Raw genomic sequence first — 19,255 nt, 5'->3', positions numbered from 1 at the left:
GGTGTTGGTCAGACATTTTAAGGATGGCTAGTGACGGGATAGTGCGGAGTCGGTCCCCTGCACTGTATTGTAAAAGGGGACTGCACTGTAATGATTACATTCCCCTTTACAGTACAGTAGCAATCACCCCCCCCCCCCCATCACAGTGCCCCTTGCTGTCATGCCCCCCTCCCCTTTTCTCTCTACTCACAGTGCCCCTTTTTATTCTCTGCCTCCCCTGCAAAGTCCTATCTTCTGCAGAGCATCGTAAGGAGTCAGCCTGTGTGTCCTTTTCCACCCTCCGAGGTATCAGCAGGGCACGGGCGAGAGGAGCTGCAGATCTGGATCATATTAGCAAGCGGGTGACTACATGCTTGCTAATATGAAAATACTCTGTGTGCAGATCTCCAGCTCCTAGCACTGCATTCAGATCTGTAAAAAAATACATTAAATAATTCCTGGTCAGTATTTTCCATGGGTATTCCTGACTACTCATACACACAAAGCACAACCTCCTTGAAAATAAAAATGCAAGTAAAGTCAACAAGATTATCAATTAGAATATTAATTAAAGATTTTCATACAAAAGAACCACATGGGAGGTGGAGAAATTGAACACATTAATACTCACATGGATGTCTACACATCGGAGTAAATACATGCACTATATGGGTCAGACTTTTTCTTCCAGGAGGCTGTGATATGATTAAATTATGAAAAACCGGAATAAAAGCCGCCACTTGGGCTGACTTCTCAAACACTGTAATAAAGACCTCTTGCTTCATTTGTTACCCAGGAAATTCTAGATCATACTTGACTGATTGCTATAGGAAAAAGCTTTTCACAGATCAGGCCCAATGCATAGTAAGACTAGTGTGGATATCTTCTGGAACAGAAAACAGAACAAATCATGTGTTCAAAGATGTACCCTTACATCATGTGATGGTAATGTACATCTGTTTTCTATTATAAAGCAGATAAACATCATTTATTTCCATCTTCATGAGAACTGGCCATATGCACAAAATCTATGAAATTCAACACCTTCACAAAAAGTATAGCAAAGTGCACTTTCTATTAATTGTACATCACTAAACTACTTTCTCAAATGAATCAGTAATCTAGGGAACCCAAATCAGTGTAGCTTAAACTAAAAAGACACTACCATATGGATTATTAAAAAAGGATATACTTTTAAATTACCGGGGGGTTCTCCTTTTTCTTATAATATGCATTTCTCACAACGGTACTAAACCATGAAAATGTCCCAAAAACTCAATAGTTTTTCCACCAACAATGAATTTGTGTTTTTAAATTTGATAAATAAACTTTAAAAAAACATACAGCTAATTATCTTTTGTATAAAAAAATAAATAAATAAATATAAATATAAATATATATATATATATATATATATATATATATATATATATATATATATATATATATAAAAAACACATTTTAACGCTATCTTTGCACGGACTTAAGAAGTGCCAAAAAACAAAATAATTCCCCAAACTCTACTACTACTGATTTATGGATGATATTTGTCACTGCAGCAGTTCCCAACCCTTGCACTAAAGGAAAAAGCATTCAGTTCTCTTTTTAAAAAGTTATGAAAATTTATATTACAATAGTGCATATATTATTTGAACCTTGCATAGACCTTTTTCTATTTTGCATGGAAGGACACTGTAAAAATAGGTTTAAAAAGAAAAAAGAAAAAAAAGAAAAAAGACCAGCAGGTTGTGGTAGCAAATTTGATGATCGGTGATTAAGTATATGTGCTAGCAGTCATGTGGTGCCCTCTATTGGTAAAATATGAGGGACAGAATTAAAACAAGAAATAGTCAACCAGTTACAAAAACGTTGTCACTGTAGAAAAAAGCATTTACAGACTTCTTTTTAAATACTGTCCCAGATTTGTAAAGAAAAGCCGCTGTACTCTGGATATATCACTAATGTGCTTGTTTATTGTATAAACCATCCACAGATATGGCAGTGACAGTCTCCGGCCTAGAACTGCCCTAGGGCCCACAGAACTGTCACTGCCATGGATGTTTGTGATATATCCAGTGTGTAGCGGATTCCATTTCTGTTTCTGGCCAGTGTGCATGGCTGGCTCAGGCTGGCTCAGGCTGGCTCTGACACCCGGGGTTGGAGTGGCAGGGGGCAGAGCTGCTTGGAGAAGAGAGTCTCTTTGGTTTCCTGGCCTGTATTTGTTTCACAATATCTTTTTCCTTCTTGTGTCATTAAACCCACATCATAAAAAACTACCAATAAATGGTGCATTACACGCTGTCCATACTCAGTCACTATGGGATTCATTTTCAGTATTCTGCAAAAAAAAAACAAAAAAAAAAAAAAACTGGTTGATCCTGCTGTTGTCTGTCTCCCTTTCCTGTCCATGTCCCCACTGCGGTTGGGGATTTTACAGAGCAGTATTTCTACCCTGAGCATTTCCTCTCTATCACATCTAAGCAGCTCATGTGACTATAGAATCGCACATGCGGGCATATACATAGTGGTAAAATGACAGCCCACTCCCTCCCTCCTCCTCCACGCTAACCAACTGAACACAAGAGGGGTGGGATATTACATCTTTATTGATGAAGGCTTTACCACCCTGTTATTCACCATGTTGCATAGTTACATCGTTAATTTGGTTGAAAAAGTACACAAGTCCATCCAGTTCAACCAACACAGAAAAAACATACACAAAATAGAAAACCTCCATATATACAATCCTATAGCCACAGTTGATCCAGGAGGAAGGCAAAAAAAAAAAAAACAATAAAACAAGGTCCAATTTGCCCCAGTGGGGGAAAAAAATATTTCCTGACCACCCAATAGGCAATTGTATATTCTCTGGATCAACTTTACCTATAAATATTAGTATCCAGTTATATTATGTACATTTAGGAAAGAATCCAAGCCTTTCCAAAAACAATCCACTAAGCTGGCCAATTCCAGCTCTTGAGGGAGTCTATTCCACATTTTCACAACTCTTACTTCCATATTTGGAGATTAAATCTCTTTTCCTCCAGACGTAAAGAGTGTCCCCTTGTTGATGATAACCCCCTTAATTTCCTCTTCTCAAGAGAGAATAAATTCAGTTCCTCTAATCTTTCCTCATAGCTGAGCTCCTCCATGCCTCTTATCAGTTTGGTTGCCCTTCTCTGCACTTTCTACAGTTCCCTGATATCCTTTTTGTGAAATGGTGCCCAAAACTCAACTGCATACTCCAGACAAGGTCTTACTAATGATTAATACAGCTATATTATTGCTTGATGCGGTAAAAGCTTTTGATAGCATAGAATGGGATTATTTATGGGATTGCTTAGAAAAGTTTGGTTTTGGATCCCAGTTTATAAACTGGATGAAACTTCTTTATGCTGCCCCGGTGACACGGGTGCAGGTAAATGGACATATATCTGAACCTTTTTCATTACAAAGAGGAACAAGACAGGGATGTCCATTATCACCTTTACTTTTCGCTTTGGCTCTAGAACCGTTGGCTGCTTCTATCCGTCAATCATCAAATGTTATTGGGTTTTGTAGATCCTTGGGAGAGGATAAGATTGCTTTATATGCTGATGATATACTTTTATATTTGGGGGACACATCATCTTCTTTAAAGGCAGTGATGTCCTTAATTAACACATATGGTTCTTTTTCAGGTTTAAAATTAATTAGGATAAATCTGTTCTTTTACCTGTGGACCCCCTGATGACCAAGCTGCCAATGTCGGTTTTTCAAATAACTGTAGTTTCTATATTTAAATATCTAGGTGTACAAGTTACATCACAAGTAAATACATATGTAGAGCGGAACGTAACCCCATTATTTAAGGGGTTTAATCAAGTAGGGAAAATTTGTAGTAAATTGCCTCTAATAGGTAGAGCTAATTTGATAAAGATGATATGGATGCCACAATTAGGCCCCTTTCACACATGCAGATCCGCCTGTCAGTTTTTTCAGGTGGACCTGAACAGACGCTCCATGTACCTCTATAGAGCGACGGATGTCAGCGGAGACATGTCCGCTGACATCCGATCCGCTCCACTATATCCAGATGGATGAAAACGGAAATTTTCCATCCGTCTGGCAGATCAGATGAAAACGGACAGGCGATCCGTTTTCATCCGATCTCGTAGAGAGCGGAGATCTGACAGTTCCGTCTCTGCACAGTCAGCAGAGACGGACCTGTCATCTGCTGGCTCAGCGGGGACCAGCGCATCGATCCCTGCCGAGCAAGCGCAGTCCGTGAAAAAGGGAAGGCATGTGTGAAAGGGGTCTTACTATATTTGCTACATAATTATCCTGTGTGGCTCCCCCCTGAAATTTTTTTTTAAACAAATAGATACCCTGTTTAGAGATCTAATTTGGAGACATAAACATCCCCGGATTAGGTTGGAAATTTTACAGGACGTAAGAGTATCTGGCATCCCAACTTCAGCAAATATATGGATGGAATGTTATAGATTGTGAGGATCCCATACAGCAAATTATATTTTCTCAACTACCGATAGATCCACCAATGCAGTGTATAGTAGCCTATCACTTCCATAGTAAATGCAGGTATCCTACATTTAGCCACTTGCTGACCGCCCTCCGTCGTTATACGTCGGCTGTTTTAGGTGGAATATCGTTGTTTTGGCAGCAGCTAGCTGCCATAATCCCGGTATCCATTTCTTCAGCGGGCAGTCGTCTTTCAGATAAAAGTGGTCTCTGCGGCGGATTCGCTGCAAGATCACTTTTAATCAGTGGCGGGAGAGGGCCCCCCCTCCTGCTGTGCTCCGATGCCCTCCGCCACTTACCGGAGCCGCCAGCAGCAGCGGAGGCAATCGGATCTTTCTCCCTGTGTGGTATGGAGCTGAGTGAGGGGAAAATGGCCCCCACCTGCTCCATACCATTGCAGGGCATAAGCAACGTCAAAACGTCCCTTCCACCCATAGCTCTTAAAGGGATATTTTTTATTTATTTATTTTTTATTGCATTTTAGTGTAAATATGAGATCTGAGGTCTTTTTGACCCCAGATCTCATATTTAAGAGGTCCTGTCATTTTTTCTATTACAAGGGATTGTTTACATTCCTTGTAATAGGAATAAAAGTGACACAATTTTTTTTTTTTTTTTTTTAAAGAACAGTGTAAAAATAAAGAATAAAAAAAGTAAAAATTTTTAACGCACCCTGTCCCGCCGAGCTCGCGTGAAGAAGCGAATGCATACGTGAGTAGCGATCGCATATGTAAACAATGTTCAAACTGCACATGTGAGGTATCACCGCGATCGCTAGAGCGAGAGCAATAATTCTAGCCCTAGACTTCCTCTGCAACTCAAAACATGCAACTTGTAAAAAATTTTAAACATTGCTAAGGAGATTTTTAAAGATAAAAGTTTGTCGCCATTCCACGAGTGGGCGCAATTTTGAAGCGTGACACGTTGGGTATCAATTTACTTGGTGTAACATCATCTTTCACAATATAAAAAAAAAATTGGGCTAACTTTACTGTTTTTTTTTAATTAAAAAAATAAGAGGTGCATTTTTTCCAAAAAAAAGTGCGCTTGTAAGAGCGCTGCGCTAATGCGGTGCGACAGAAAGTATTGCAAGGACCGCCATTTTATTCTCTAGGGTGTTATAAAAAGAAATATATAATGTTTGGGAGTTCTAAGTAATTTTCTAGCAAAAAAAAAAAAAACTGTTTTAAACCAGTAAACACCAAATCTCAAAAAGAGGCTCTATCCTTAAGTGGTTAATTTAATACATAAAATTTGGACAATTATTCAACAAGATATTCAAAATGAGGGATATACTCAATACATGCCCATATGGAATAATTTGCAATTGCCGAGGTGGCGAGGCTTGAGAATTTTGATCTATAGTAAAAGGCTGGTATTAAGCTTCTGTGATAATGAAGTTCTGCAACCATTTGCTAAATTGGCAGAGAGATATCAGTTGCCTAATAAATTATTTTTCTAATATCTACAGCTTTGCAGAGTCAAGCAAGGCCTTTTTTTATTAAAAATATAAACCTTCCCCAATTTTAGCTATGGCAGCAATTGGGCTTTACAACCACTTTAAGGTTTGTCTTTGCTAAATCTGGCATACACAAGCTGGATTTCACTGCTTCCTACACTTATTTAGAGGAATCAACAACTCCTGCTCCACATACCATTTTGGCACGGATTGTAGCAGACCCAAGCATGATAAATAAATTTTGCAGAAAGTTTTTCAGCCTTTTTTCTTCAACCTGTTCCCCATTTTCAAACCAAAAAGGGGGAAGGCACCTGCCTATCTTGGATTTTAAAGCTCTGAATGAAGGCATTCAAAACCAGAAACACCACATGGAATCCACTGGTCCTTTTATATTCTTCCCCAGGAAGATTTTCTGGTTTCTACATGTATCCAACTTTCCTGCACATTAATGTTTCCTACTATTGGTTATGGGGCCCCTTCTTAACCAGTTTGTGACCCAGCACTTCGCCTATCTTCAGCACACTGGTTGTTTACCAAAGTGTTGGCCCAATATTAACCATGCTGCAATCTTGTAGTATCTCTATGGTGGGATATTTGGACAACCTCTTGTTAGCTACAGGCGCTGACTGTTCCATTATGTAGCTTTTCTGTCTATAGATTACAACACTTCCAGGGGATCCTAAACTAACAGCAGTCATTGCTGAAATCAACTTGCTGGGAGTATGTAGGCCAAAGTGTTCCTGCCACAGGAGAAACTTGGGACTTTCCAATCTCATAATTAAACTCTCCTGTCCAGGAGTCATCCGACTCAATTTTGCATGAGAATTCTGGGTATGATGGGGTAGCCTCCTTCAAAGCAGCCCCATTTGTCTAGTTTAATTCTAGAACTTTGTAATATAACATTTGGTTGATGTGGGACAAGTTAGTCCAGTTCTTGGACAGACCACTCGACTGGCACAGAGGACCATGTTCTACTTTTCTTAGTAGCTTGTGAATCTGGCTCTGGAATCAGGGAAGTTCTTTGCGTCTTTTGGAAGATCCTCATGATGGCTGCTATTCTATTAGACTGGGGAGGAGCCCTGAGCATACTATTGGTACAGGAAAGTAATCTCATGTCCTGAGAAACATCCTGCAGCCTTGTGTGATTTGGCTGCAGCATTAGATCATCGTGGTAGCGAGTCACATTATCTGTATTCAGTTGGACAACGCCATGACAGTGATGTACAATAACCATCAGGGAGGACTGTTATGGTGTGGCTAGAAAGGTACAGCTTTCAAAGCGGTTTTTATCCCCGGTATAGACAACTGGCAGGGAAACTTCCTCAGCTGGCTTTGTCTGGTCCCAGAAACAGTTGCTCCTACACCTGGGGGTGTTCTAGGACCTGTGTCAAAGGTGGGGGTATGCCAGATGTGGACTTCCTGGCCTCCAGGTTAAACAATAAACTTAACAGACAAGACTCCTAGTTGAAGTTTTGTGGGCTCTTCCAGTTTGTTCACCATTTGTGACTGTGTTTCACATTTGTAGTTTTTTAATTACTTTAAACAAGCCTTAATAAATATAAGATTTTATGATACATGAGTATTTGGTGTCAATTCCTGAGGTCTATATCATGATTCCCACCAAGAAATTTAAGATAGACCTTGCGAAAAGTAGTAGTAGTTAACTTTCACCCTGGGATTAATCCTTTTTCCTGAAGCTGGATCTGGACAGCTTTTTTTGCCATGTGTGGATAGGCTGCACAATGCACCATTTTATTTTATTTGGCTTCTCTTTTTGGTTACTTTGCACCCCTGGCAAAGCTCTCAGAGGAAACCAAGGGGTTGATTTACTAAAGACAGATAGACTGCACTTTGCAAAGTTGCACTCTGCAGGTGCAGTGACCCCAGAGCTTAGTAAATGAGGTAAATCTTTACTTTGCAAAGAGTACCCAATCACATGTAAGAAAAACCAAAAAACAGTATTTTTGCTTGCACGTGATTGGATGATGGAAGTCAGCAGAGCTTCTGTTCATTTACTAAGCTCTGGAGCAACTGCATTTGCAGAGTGCAACTGCACTTTGCACAGTCCACTTGCCTTTAGTAAATCAACCCCCATGCAGGGTATTGTACACATGGCTTTATTTGGGGGGGGGGGGGGAGATTACTAATTATAAATGGTAGCTTGCAACATAGTTGGGGCTGCTTTGACAGAGTGGAGACAGTGTGTAGGGGGATTAAGATAGGTCTCCCCTTGAGGTCACTAAACCCATTGTTAATCTCTCCACCAGAGTCAACCTGTTGTTGCTTTAAGTAATTTTGAATGGAATAAAGGTCAGCGCGCAGGGGGTTAATTTTGGAGCTGATCTCTATTCCCTGTGTGGCACTGAACCAATGTTAATTGATACCACTGCCTACATTGACTGTATAAGGACACGTTTGGAATCTTCCTTTGCACAACTCCATACTGCAAAATGATGAGAGTCTCTTTGTACTAAGCTGCAGTTGGAGAACAAAGTGGTTTTGGAAAGGTATTCCAGACAGAGAATATTGTTTCTTCCCTCGTTCCTCTCTGGGGTCTTCATGCCGCCCCCCCCCCCCCCCCCCCCCAAATAAGTATAAACACACGGACAGTTTCTTCCATACATTTTAATAGTCCTGTGATAGAAATGTTTGGGAGCAGTAACATTTAAATAGCCTGGGAACTTTTTAAAGAACCCAGGCTGGTGACTTTAGGTATGGCCACCGCAGCTTGTTCCAGGTTAAAACACGTGCACACTGTGTCAAGAAGAGCAAAAATTGTATCCCCAACGTAACATTTAAACCTAAAGTTTACATTTTATCTAATTTTGTAACAGTGAAACATCTAATTATGTGTGCTTTTGTTCTTTTTTTTCAAAAGTCATGCTGTGGCTGTAAATACCTAGTGATCCTGCCAGTTCCCTATTTGAAGTGGAAACACTATTGCGGGCGATATGCTCTTCTGTGTTGCCAGTCGTTCTGTGCATGCTCCAGATTCTGAGGAAGATATGAACTTCCTCTTTCCTTCAGAGAGAGCCACCCCACGTGAGACTTTGCGACACACTTGGGGCAGCTCAAGGATCTTGATTGACAATAATTGCTGTTTATCATTGTAGTCGATGTGAATATTTAGGCAGTCACGTGACCAGGGATCGGCAAGGTGTCCGTGAGCGGCCCTTGCAGTGTCCACGCCCGCCGCTGACTTTTTTTTGTGCCGAGTCTCCTCCTGTGTAGATTAGGCTGGCACCGCCCACTCTAGTAAGTGGAGTGCGGAGTGATCTGTTGGATGGAGGGACTGGGAGTAGTGTGTGCAGCGGCCGCCCAGCGTGGGAGAACAGGCAGCTGAGGAGGAGGAAGCAAGGAGTCAGTGAAGTGGAGGAGTTTATGCTGCTGTGGACTGATATATCGGTGTTTTGTTGGAGGGAGCAGAGACAGGGAGTGTCAGTGCAGCTGCCGCTCCAGCATGGGAGGGGGAGAAGGAGAACAGCCGAGAGCCGGCTGAGCTTCGCTTGTCCCCCTCCCTTTCCTGACCTGCCGGGCTGCATGCTCAGATAGGGGTCTGGTATGGATTTTGCAGGGGGACCCCATGACCCTTTCTTTTTTAAATTTTGGCGTGGGAGTGTCATCTCCAAATTCATACCAGACCCAAAGGGCCTGGAATGAACCTAGGGGGGGACCCCACGCCGTTTTTTTTCACGATTTTTATTTTGCATTCAGCTGTCAGAGGGAAACCCCGCTGACAGCTGAGGACTCATTGGCTGTTAAGGACATAGCTTTTCTTTTTAAAGAAAAAAAACCCAGTAAAAATGCAAAATGCATGAACACTGCATACAAAAATGCATTAAAAACGAGGGTTTAAAAACGCACTGCAAAACGTGCCTGAAAAGCGCATCAAGCGCAGCCCACATAGATGTGAACCTAGACTTAATAAGGGGGAGTATAAGATTTGCTGATTGCAGAGCTACTAGTCTGACTCAGTAGGGGGTGTGCTAGACCTCTGCATCAATAATTAATGAAGACATGACATTCACACAATATGTAACCCTACAACAGCATCTCCAGTTTACCTCATACATGATGGTATTAAGATTCTGCTGTCCAACACTGTTCTTATTTTTTCTTGCCTCCCTTTGCTGTGCTTTCAAGTCTGTAAGTAGATATAAAACCTATAGAGCAGAAGAAAAAATAAAAACATATTTAAGGTCTATAGGTGTTCAAAAACAAATATTTTAAAATCAAAATTCTCATTACTTAGTACATACTAGCATGGTTAGTCCTAGGCAGGGCTTTTTTTCAGGGGGAACTTGGTGGAACTCAGTTCCACCACCTCTGGCTCAGACCCTTTGGTGCCTGCTCACCGCAATCACTTGTAAACACAGAAGTCTGGTTTCTGTGTTTACAAGTGACAGCTCTGCACTCTGTATGTAATGCAATCCTGGTATTTAATGCCCCTTTAAGACCCTCCTACTGTTTTCACGAAATTTGACTGAACACACCCACTATTTGATGTGATTTGGAGGGTATTTGTAGGGGGAGGGTTTTGTGGGGCCGCAGTTAAGTTCCAGCACCTACTGTTTGAGAAAAAAAGCCCTGGTCCTAGGTGAGGAGTTCACCTGAACTACAAGGCAAGCAGTCAAAGGAGTCATTATGTTTGCACATACTCTTCATACAAATCTAAAAGACAACAGATGAAAATCTTCCATTGAGTTGTTATCTGTATGGTTCCAATAAGGATCAGCAATGCCTTTGAATTTATTACACTGTTTTTTCACTGACATCCTCTCATCCATTCCACCAGTTCCTTTTTTGGTAAAATTGTATTGATTGTATAAAAGAAACACAACAAAACTCCAATATCAACAAATAATAATTTGATGTCTTTCATTACAAAGCCCACTGACAATCTATTGCCACATTTTACTTCTATTGCCTACTGAAAAAAATACTCCCAAATCCGTGAATGTGTTCAAGGTAATGAAAACAACTAAACAAAGTTAATCCAAAATTTATAGTTGCTGAAATACAATGCAGTTTCCCTTATTAAGGCTCTTCAGTTTCAGTGAAAATCCTCAATCTGGCTGGTCCCCCACAGAGAAGCAACACAGGGTTTGTTTTATGTGGAATGTAACAACTGGTATAATAGCGAAGTAAGCGGAAAACGAATCTGGCCCCCTCTGTGGTCCTGGTTCTTTAAATAAAAAAGGTCTACAAGGCACATTCCAGTCCTTCAGACAGAGGATTTCCTTGTAAAAGTCTGTAGGGAACGCTATACCAAAGCCCAGAGTTGAGGTAGTAAGTAGCATAAAAACTTAGAGGAGGAAGTGCTCAAAGTGGGACCACACTGCATATGGATGCAAGATTCACACCAGCGACCAGCAGGTTGAATCACTTTTGTTTTTTTTTTTTGTGCAGAGTCACAATGGAAGGCTTGACGTAGTGGCTGCTCTGTTACTGAGCATGAAGCCTTTTGCTTGCTAAAGTTATACCAACTCTGATAAGGTTTCATGTACATGCATTCTTGCACTGCTGGGGCTAAAAACACATGGTGTCAATGCCCACCCGCCCTATCTAGTATCTAATTCCTTTATAACACATATTGGGTCAGTAGCCACCTACTCTACCTAGAATGGAACTCAATTATAACATATATGATTCCAGCACCCATCCTACCTTTAGAACACATATGGGGGTTGCTTTATTAAAATTAGAGTGCAAAATCTGGCACAGCTCTGCGTAGAGACCTTCAGCTTCCAGAATTTTTTGTAAAACCTGAAAGTATAACTAAAGACAAAACTTTTTTTTTTTTTTTTTTGGATAGAGGGGAGAGGGATTAGAACACCTGTCAGTTTTTATTGCGGTCTGTGCCCCCTTTAAAGTGGTAGTAAAGGTTGAAATTAAAAAAAAAAAAAAAAAAAAAAAGGTAAAAAGGCATAATGTGCTAGTATGTACTGCATATTAGCACATTATGAAAGACTTACCTTGAAACAAAGCCCTCCAACGCTGTGCTGTCACCGCTGACAGGGCGTCCATCTTCATCCGGTCTTCTTTCTGGGTTCGTGGGCTGTGATCGCTTGAATGGCCAAGCCGCAATGAGGTCACACCCACGGAACAGAGCTCTGAAGGAACGACACAGGTATGCCGTCCCTTCAGAGCACATGCACCGGTGACGTCACCAGCTGCTGCTCAATAGAATATCTCTTAAACATGCACCGTTTGGGAGATCTTTGGGTTAAAGCGCTGGCGCTTGAAGAAGGGGTTAAAAACTCCCGTGCTGCGGCGCTTCCGAATCGCTTTTCAGGCAGGGGCGTTTTGGGAGCTCTGTAAACCGCCCCAAAGATGCTGCTTGCAAGACGTTTTCTAACGTTCTGCAAGTGCACCGCCCGGGTGTGTAAGCACCCAATGCATTTAATGTGAGACAGTTTTCAGGCGCTTTACAGGTGTTATTTCTATCACTAAAACGCCTGAAAACCACCTCAATTTGAAAGGGGTCTTAACCACTTCCGGACCGCCCACCGGCGTTATACGTCGGTACTTTGAACAGGAATATCGTTGTTATAGTAGCAGCCAGCTGCCATAACCCCGGTAACCTCTTCTTCCGCGGGCGGTGCGCTTCAAGATAAAAGTGGTTTCTGAGGCAGATTCGCCGTGAGAACACTTTTATCGGCGGCGGGAGAGGGGCCGTGCTCCGGTGCCCTCCGCCACTTACCGGAGCCAGCGGCAGTGGTGGAGGCGATCGGATCTTTTCACTTGTGTGACTTGGAGACGAGTGAGGGGGAAGATGGCCCCCACCCGTCTCCATATCAATGCAGGGCGGAAGCAACGTCAAAACGTCACTTCTGCCCACAGCTCTTAAAGAGCCATTTTTTAATTTTTTTAAATGACTTTTTTTTTTTTAAATTGCATTTTAGTGTAAATATGAGATCTGAGGTCTTTTTGACCCCAGATCTCATATTTAAGAGGTCCTATCACGCTTTTTTTCTATTACAAGGGATGTTTACATTCCTTGTAATAGGAATAAAAGTGACACTTTTTTTTTTTTTAAAGAATAGTGTAAAAAAATTAAATTAAAAAAAAAAAAAATCTTAAACGCGCCCCGTCGAGCTCGCAATAATTGTAGCCCTAGACCTCCTCTGTAACTCAAAACATGCAACCTGTAGAATTTTTTAAACAGAGATTTTTAAGGGTAAAAGTTTGTCGCCGTTCCACGAGCAGGCGCAATTTTGAAGCGTGACATGTTGGATATCAATTTACTTGGCGTAACCTTATCTTTCACATTATAAAAAAAATTGGGCCAACTTTACTATTGTCTTATTTTTTAATTCAAAAAAGTGTATTTTTTCTGGTGTGACAGCCATTTTATTCTTTAGGGTGTAAGGGAATAAAATGTATAATGTTGGGGGTTCTAAGTAATTTTCTAGCAAAAAAAATGTTTTTAGCTTGTAAACAACTAATCTCAGAAAGAGGCTCGGTCCTTAAGTGGTTAAGTCTATACTAAATCTTACCTGTAGGTTATCTGGAGCTAAAAAATAAAACTGGAGAGTTTACTACCACTTTAAGGAGATTCGCCATCTCTATTTGTCCTGTTTACCATTATTATTGAAAGTGAAAGTAAAAAGAAAATCACAAATTTTGGGTTGTCCCCAGAATAGTAAGAGAGGGAAAATCTTCCAAAGGGAACACTAGTTCTGGTGACCTGGGGATCCCCAAGGAATTCCTTTAAAATTACAGGGATTTCCTCCTACTTCCTGTTTGGCTCTGGGAAAGGAAGTGAAGGAAAATCTCTTCAAAAGGACACAATATCCCTTACACTACCCCCCCGCCCCCCCCCCAAAAAAAAAAGAATAGGAAAAAAAGAAAGCTTTGCCTAAAGTTTTACTTTAATTAAACAAGCTGAAGTTAGAAGCTGATTGGCTACCATGCACAGCTGCACCAGATTTTGCACTCTCAAGTTTTAGTAAATCAACCCCATGGTGTCAGCACACAGCCTACTCTGCCTAGCATGTCCTTCCTTTATAAACACATATGGTGCCAATACCCAGCCCCCCCACTGGAGACAGGCCGCTTAGGGAGTAGAAAGTAGGGGGCGATCGATTATCGGGGGCTGATAGTCACATTTTTCAAAGTATCAGTATCAGTCAGAAACGTGCTATTACCGATATTGCTTAACCACTTCAATACCAGGCACTTTCGCCCCTTCCTGCCCAGGACAATTTTCAGCTTTCAGCGCTGTCACACTTTGAATGACAATTGCACGGTCATGTAACACTGTACCCAAACAAAATTTGTATCATTTTCTTCCCACAAATAGAGCTTTCTTTTGGTGGTATTTGATCACCTCTGGGGTTTTTATTTTTTGAGAAACTAAAAAAGACCAACATTTTTGAAAAAAAGTTTCTTAGTTTTTGTCATAAAATTTTGTTTTCCTCTTCACTGACGGACACTAATGAGGCGGCACTGATGGGCACTGATGAGTTGGCACCGATATGTAGAATTGATGGGCACCGACAGGTGGTACTGATGGGCAGCACTGATGATGAGGTATATGATGTGTTACTGACAGGTGTTACTGATGGGCACTGATTGACACTGTGGTGGGCACTTGAAGGCTTTTTTATTGGGGGAATGCTGGGCACTGATTGGTAGCTTATTTGCACATCTGAGGGGGCTGTGCAGATAATTAATGTGCCAATTATCAGCACAGACCCCCTCTCTGACAGGGAGAGCCGCCGATCGGCTCTCCCTGTCAGCGCAAAACGAGGAATGCCGTTTACTGGCACTTCCTGGTTCACGCTGTGATCGGTCACGGCTGATCACGTGGTAAGAAGCCTCTGACAGAGGCTTCTTATCACGATCAGAGATGCAGGGTGTCAGACTGACATGACGCAATCGCCGCGCGCACCCATGGGCGCCGGCATGTTATCCAGTTGGACGCAATATGACGCCAAGTCGGGATAACAGAACCACTTCCCAGCCGTCATTCTGCATAAGGCGGGCAGGAAGTGGTTAAAGGAGTTGTACCTGGGTAATGCCTGCAGCTGCAGGCATCACCCCGGTACCGTTCTTTAGAGCGGATGGTCAGTTTTCTAGTAATAATCACAAGCAGTGGGAGGGGACGTCCCCTCCCGCTGTTCCGCCCGGGTCTCCCGTCCCACCAGGAGGCCTGAGCGACCAGCCATCACGTCCGCTGGCTGGCTGGAGACCCGAACAAAGCCGCAATTACTAGCATCCTAAAGGAACCAGTTTTAAAAAATAGAAAGTATTCAAAAATGCAGATCTTTGCATTTTGAATACTTTCAAGTACAGGGGAGGGGTTTGGGGTCTTAAAGACCCAACATCTCTCCATAAAGAGTACCTGTCACTGCCTATTACTGTCACAAGGGATGGTTACATTCCTTGTGACAGCAATAAAACTGCTAAAAAAAAAAAAGTTTTTTTTAAAAAGGACAGTGTAAAAATAAAAACTTTACAAGTACAGAATATCGGCACCTGATAACGGCTATTGGTCTGAAAAAAAAAAATCGGTATCGACACTGAACAAACTATATCAGTCGACCCCTAGTAGAAAGGCTCTGTAAACTACACAAAACAATATACCATATATTTAGCTCCATAAGATGCACTCTCCCCCCAAAAAACGGGGGAAAATGTCTGTGTGTCTTATGGAGCAAATACTGACTGGCAGAGCCGCTGATAGCGGGATCGTTTTGGCGGCAGAACGATGCCCTATGCATCTCTGTGCCCCAGCTAAATCCTGTTTCTCCCCTGCTGCTAGAGGGAGAGAAACAAAAGTTATTGTTCTTTATTTAACCCCCACAGGATCGGCATTCACATGTAAATCATGCGGGCATTGTTATATAAATGAGGACCGCCGCAATTCATATGAAAATTACACCCCCTCCTCTGCATCTCGCCCACCTAGAAGATGTAAACAGCATAGAGGTGAGCATAGGGGGCATGTAGAGGTAATCAAAGAGGGGGGTTTGAGGTGCAGAGGTGAGCAGAGACGTGCAGAGTTGAATGGGAAGGAGGGGTTGGAGTGCAGAGTTTAGTAGATGAGGGGTTTGGGGGACAGAGGTTATCAGATGAGTTAGAGGGGCAGAGTTGTACTGAGAGGGAGATACGAATGCAAAGATTAGTAGAAAGATGGGGGGGTTACTGTAAATACACCTGTTACATCACTGGTCAGTGTAAATGTCTCAATACATTGGTGGTTGATGTAAATACTCCTGTTGTGTTGAGGTCATGTAAATGTCCCAATTACATTGGGGCTCAATGTAGGGTGCCCCCTTATATTGGTTGTCAGTGTAGAAATATTATTCTGTTATATTTTTTAAAATATTTTAGTACACCATTTGGTTCAGAATATTTTTTTTTCATATTTTCCTCCTCTAAAACCTAGGTGCGTCTTATGGTCAGGTGCATCTTATGGAGCGAAAAATACGGTAGTTGCAAACAGGTTACAGACCCAATTACTATGTGATGCACAAGCATTAAGTAAAGAAAATATTTTCCCCTCTCTGAATGAGAAGGATCCTCTTATTTGTGCCTCATATTCTCCCCCTTACAGACACTGCAGCTCACAGTAGGGAGGTTTCAGCAGCAGAGGCAGTGCTATCAATATAGAAAGTAGTAGGGAGGACTAGGTGTGGCAAGCATTTAAGGGACAACAGCTTCTTCTCATCTCCAGGTGTAGTGCAAGCAGGCACAGCCTACACAAGGGTAACAGTGCTGCTTTGAATTCAGGAGCAGATTTGTCACATCATCACAGGAAACAGGATGAGATGCATTTAACTGGCAGGATCAACAGGTATTTTTGAGAGCTAGGGGAAAACTAGTGTAGATGCTCTTACGATTTAGTGCTGTAACCCTTTTTCTTTCATAGTTCTACTTTAAAGGACAACAGCACTTTTTTTACAAATTATATTCTATTTAGCCTTGCACACTTATTAACTTTGCACTGATTGCAATACTCTTTCAAATAAACAATCTTGCATTTTTTTTCCTACCTTTCCTTCTTTGATAAATTAATTCAAAATGGCAGCCACGTACGTAATCACCAAGTGACTATCCAGACTCCTACAAAATAACAGGTACGTGGGAATGTAGTTTGCATTTCACTACAAGCATTCAATGCAGCTGACAAACCACATCCCCATTTTCCCACTGTCCCCTGTGCCCAGCTGCTCACTGATGGGCTGACAAGCTAAGAAGAGTTACATTTTACTACTGTCACTAAAGTATACAGGCTCTTATGAGTATGTCCCTTACAGGTTCCCATGATCCAGCTCTGCAGTATGCAGTCTACGCTAATCAGTTGCCTTTTTGTGACACATTTAACCCTGCTGTCTGCCTGGAACTTACCCCATCTTAGTGGCGGGTCAGGCAGCGGGTGACGGCAGCGAGCTGTGGGACGGCTCCCGTGTCCTCTATGCTTCCCCCCCACCTCTCTTCTTCGGTCTGCTAGGCGTCCAATCGGGGCACCTGTGCCTTCAGCCAATCAGGTGACGGGTATTAGATCGGCGCTGCCTGATTGGCGGAGAGGCAGTTCAGTTTTAGAAAGCAAATATTCATTTGCTTTTTTAACACATCTGGGTAAACTGCGAGCACAATGCTTTGCGCTCCAAGTCCACCTTTTTTGAAGCCTATTAGACTATGGCTCTAATCAGGTGCTTAAAAAAAAATACCCCTGTCGCTGGAATTTAGGCACCCGGGTGTCCGAAAAGGGGCCGGACACCTGAATAGGGGGTGGCATCAGTGGCCATGGATAGATTCATGCTATGAGTCATAGAGGGGGGGGCTGGAGAGAGGGGGCGGCACCCGTGCGCCCTTAATGGACGGGCCGCCTTTGGTGTCCATATTACCCAGGCAGCAATCTGAACACCCAGAGAAGAATTTGCCTGCTCTGCAATAAAGAGGATTGAAAATTTGAGAACTGGTGTGTTATATGACCATAAAGAGGGAAGGGTCCAGCTTTGGTGTCCGCTGTTCTCCAATGTTCAGGGAAAGAGCAGTGCCAAACTGGTAAACACATCCCACTGTTTAAAGCGTAACTCCACTTTTGTTGAAAAAAAAAAAAAAAAAAAAAAAAAAGGATTTTTTTTTGTCATACTTACCTGTAAAATCCTTTTCTTTGAATACATCACGGGACAGAGAGTTTGGATATTATTCATTACCTACTGAGTTATACGCCATCTCTAGGTTAATGGACACTGCTAGACAAAGTCTTAGACAGGAAGTCCACCCCTATATAACCCCTCCCATACAGGAAGTACTTCAGTTTTGTAGCAAGCACTAAATTCTTTAAAAGAGGGGAGGGACCTCTGTGTCCCGTGATGTATTCAAAGAAAAGGATTTTACAGGTATGACCAAAAAATGCTATTTTCTTTATCATAAATCACCGGACACAGAGTTACGCTATTATTCATTACCTACTGGAACGTTCCAGAACAATAGCCTCGAGGGGAGGGAGACACCCTGCCAAACAAACAGCCAACAGACTTTAAACGGCACCCTGTAGTACTCTACGGCCAAAAGCCGCATCTTCAGCTGCTCTAACATCTACCTGATAAAATCTTGTGAACGTATGAACTGAAGACCCGGTAGCAGCCTTACAAATCTGAGCCACAGATTACTGATGGCGAAAAGCCCAGGAGGTTCCTACACCTCTGTTAGAAAGAGCTCTCACCCTAAAGGGAGGAGCCTTACGGCTCAGACCATAGGCCTGAATGACTAACTGGCGGACCCAATTGGCAATAAAAGCTTTGGAAGCTGCCTGCTCCTTCTTTGGTCCTTCTGGTAAAAAAAAAAAGGAGTCCAATCCTCCACAGATCTAGACAAATAAACTCTGACTACCCGGATGACGTCCAAGGAATGCAGTCGTCTCTTCCGCCGAAAGAGGCTGAGAGAAAAAAGAAGGCAAAACAATGTCCTGTTTTAAATGAAAGGCGGACACCACCTTTGGCAAGAAGGATGGAATAGGACACAACACCACTTTGCTGAAGAATTAGGTATGGTGCCCTACATGAAAGGGCCATCAATTCCGACACCCTTCTGACCGAGGTGATGCCCATCAGGAAGGCTAGCTTGTGTGACAGCAAGACTAATGGCATTTCCTTGATAGGCTCAAATGGTTGTTTCTGTGAAGGGCCCTTTACACTGGGGCAGTTTGCAGGCGCTATTGCGCTAATAGCGCCTGCAAACCGATCCGAAACAGCTGCTGCGTCTCCAGCCCTGAGGGCTTTCACACTGGAGCGGTGTGCTAGCAGGACGGGAAAAAAAGTCCTGCTAGCAGGATCTTCA

At 42.3% G+C, this 19,255-nt stretch overlaps 1 protein-coding gene across 4 annotated transcripts in view; it reads right to left on the bottom strand.

The window, feature by feature from the left end:
• CRCP (CGRP receptor component) overlaps positions 1-19,255 on the bottom strand; it is a 78,457-nt gene that overhangs the window by 45,689 nt on the left and 13,513 nt on the right. For all 4 annotated transcript variants that reach the window (XM_073615107.1, XM_073615108.1, XM_073615109.1 and 1 more), the window contains one exon: positions 10,024-10,122. In XM_073615107.1, the coding sequence (XP_073471208.1) occupies positions 10,024-10,122 (99 nt within the window). The remainder of the gene's footprint in view (positions 1-10,023; positions 10,123-19,255) is intronic.

This window comes from Aquarana catesbeiana, linkage group LG02 (genome assembly GCF_042186555.1).
Source record: "Aquarana catesbeiana isolate 2022-GZ linkage group LG02, ASM4218655v1, whole genome shotgun sequence".
Classification (NCBI taxonomy): Eukaryota; Metazoa; Chordata; class Amphibia; order Anura; family Ranidae; genus Aquarana; species Aquarana catesbeiana.
The sequence above is the reverse complement of the archived record's forward strand: the minus strand, read 5'-3'. Positions and strand labels throughout refer to the sequence as shown.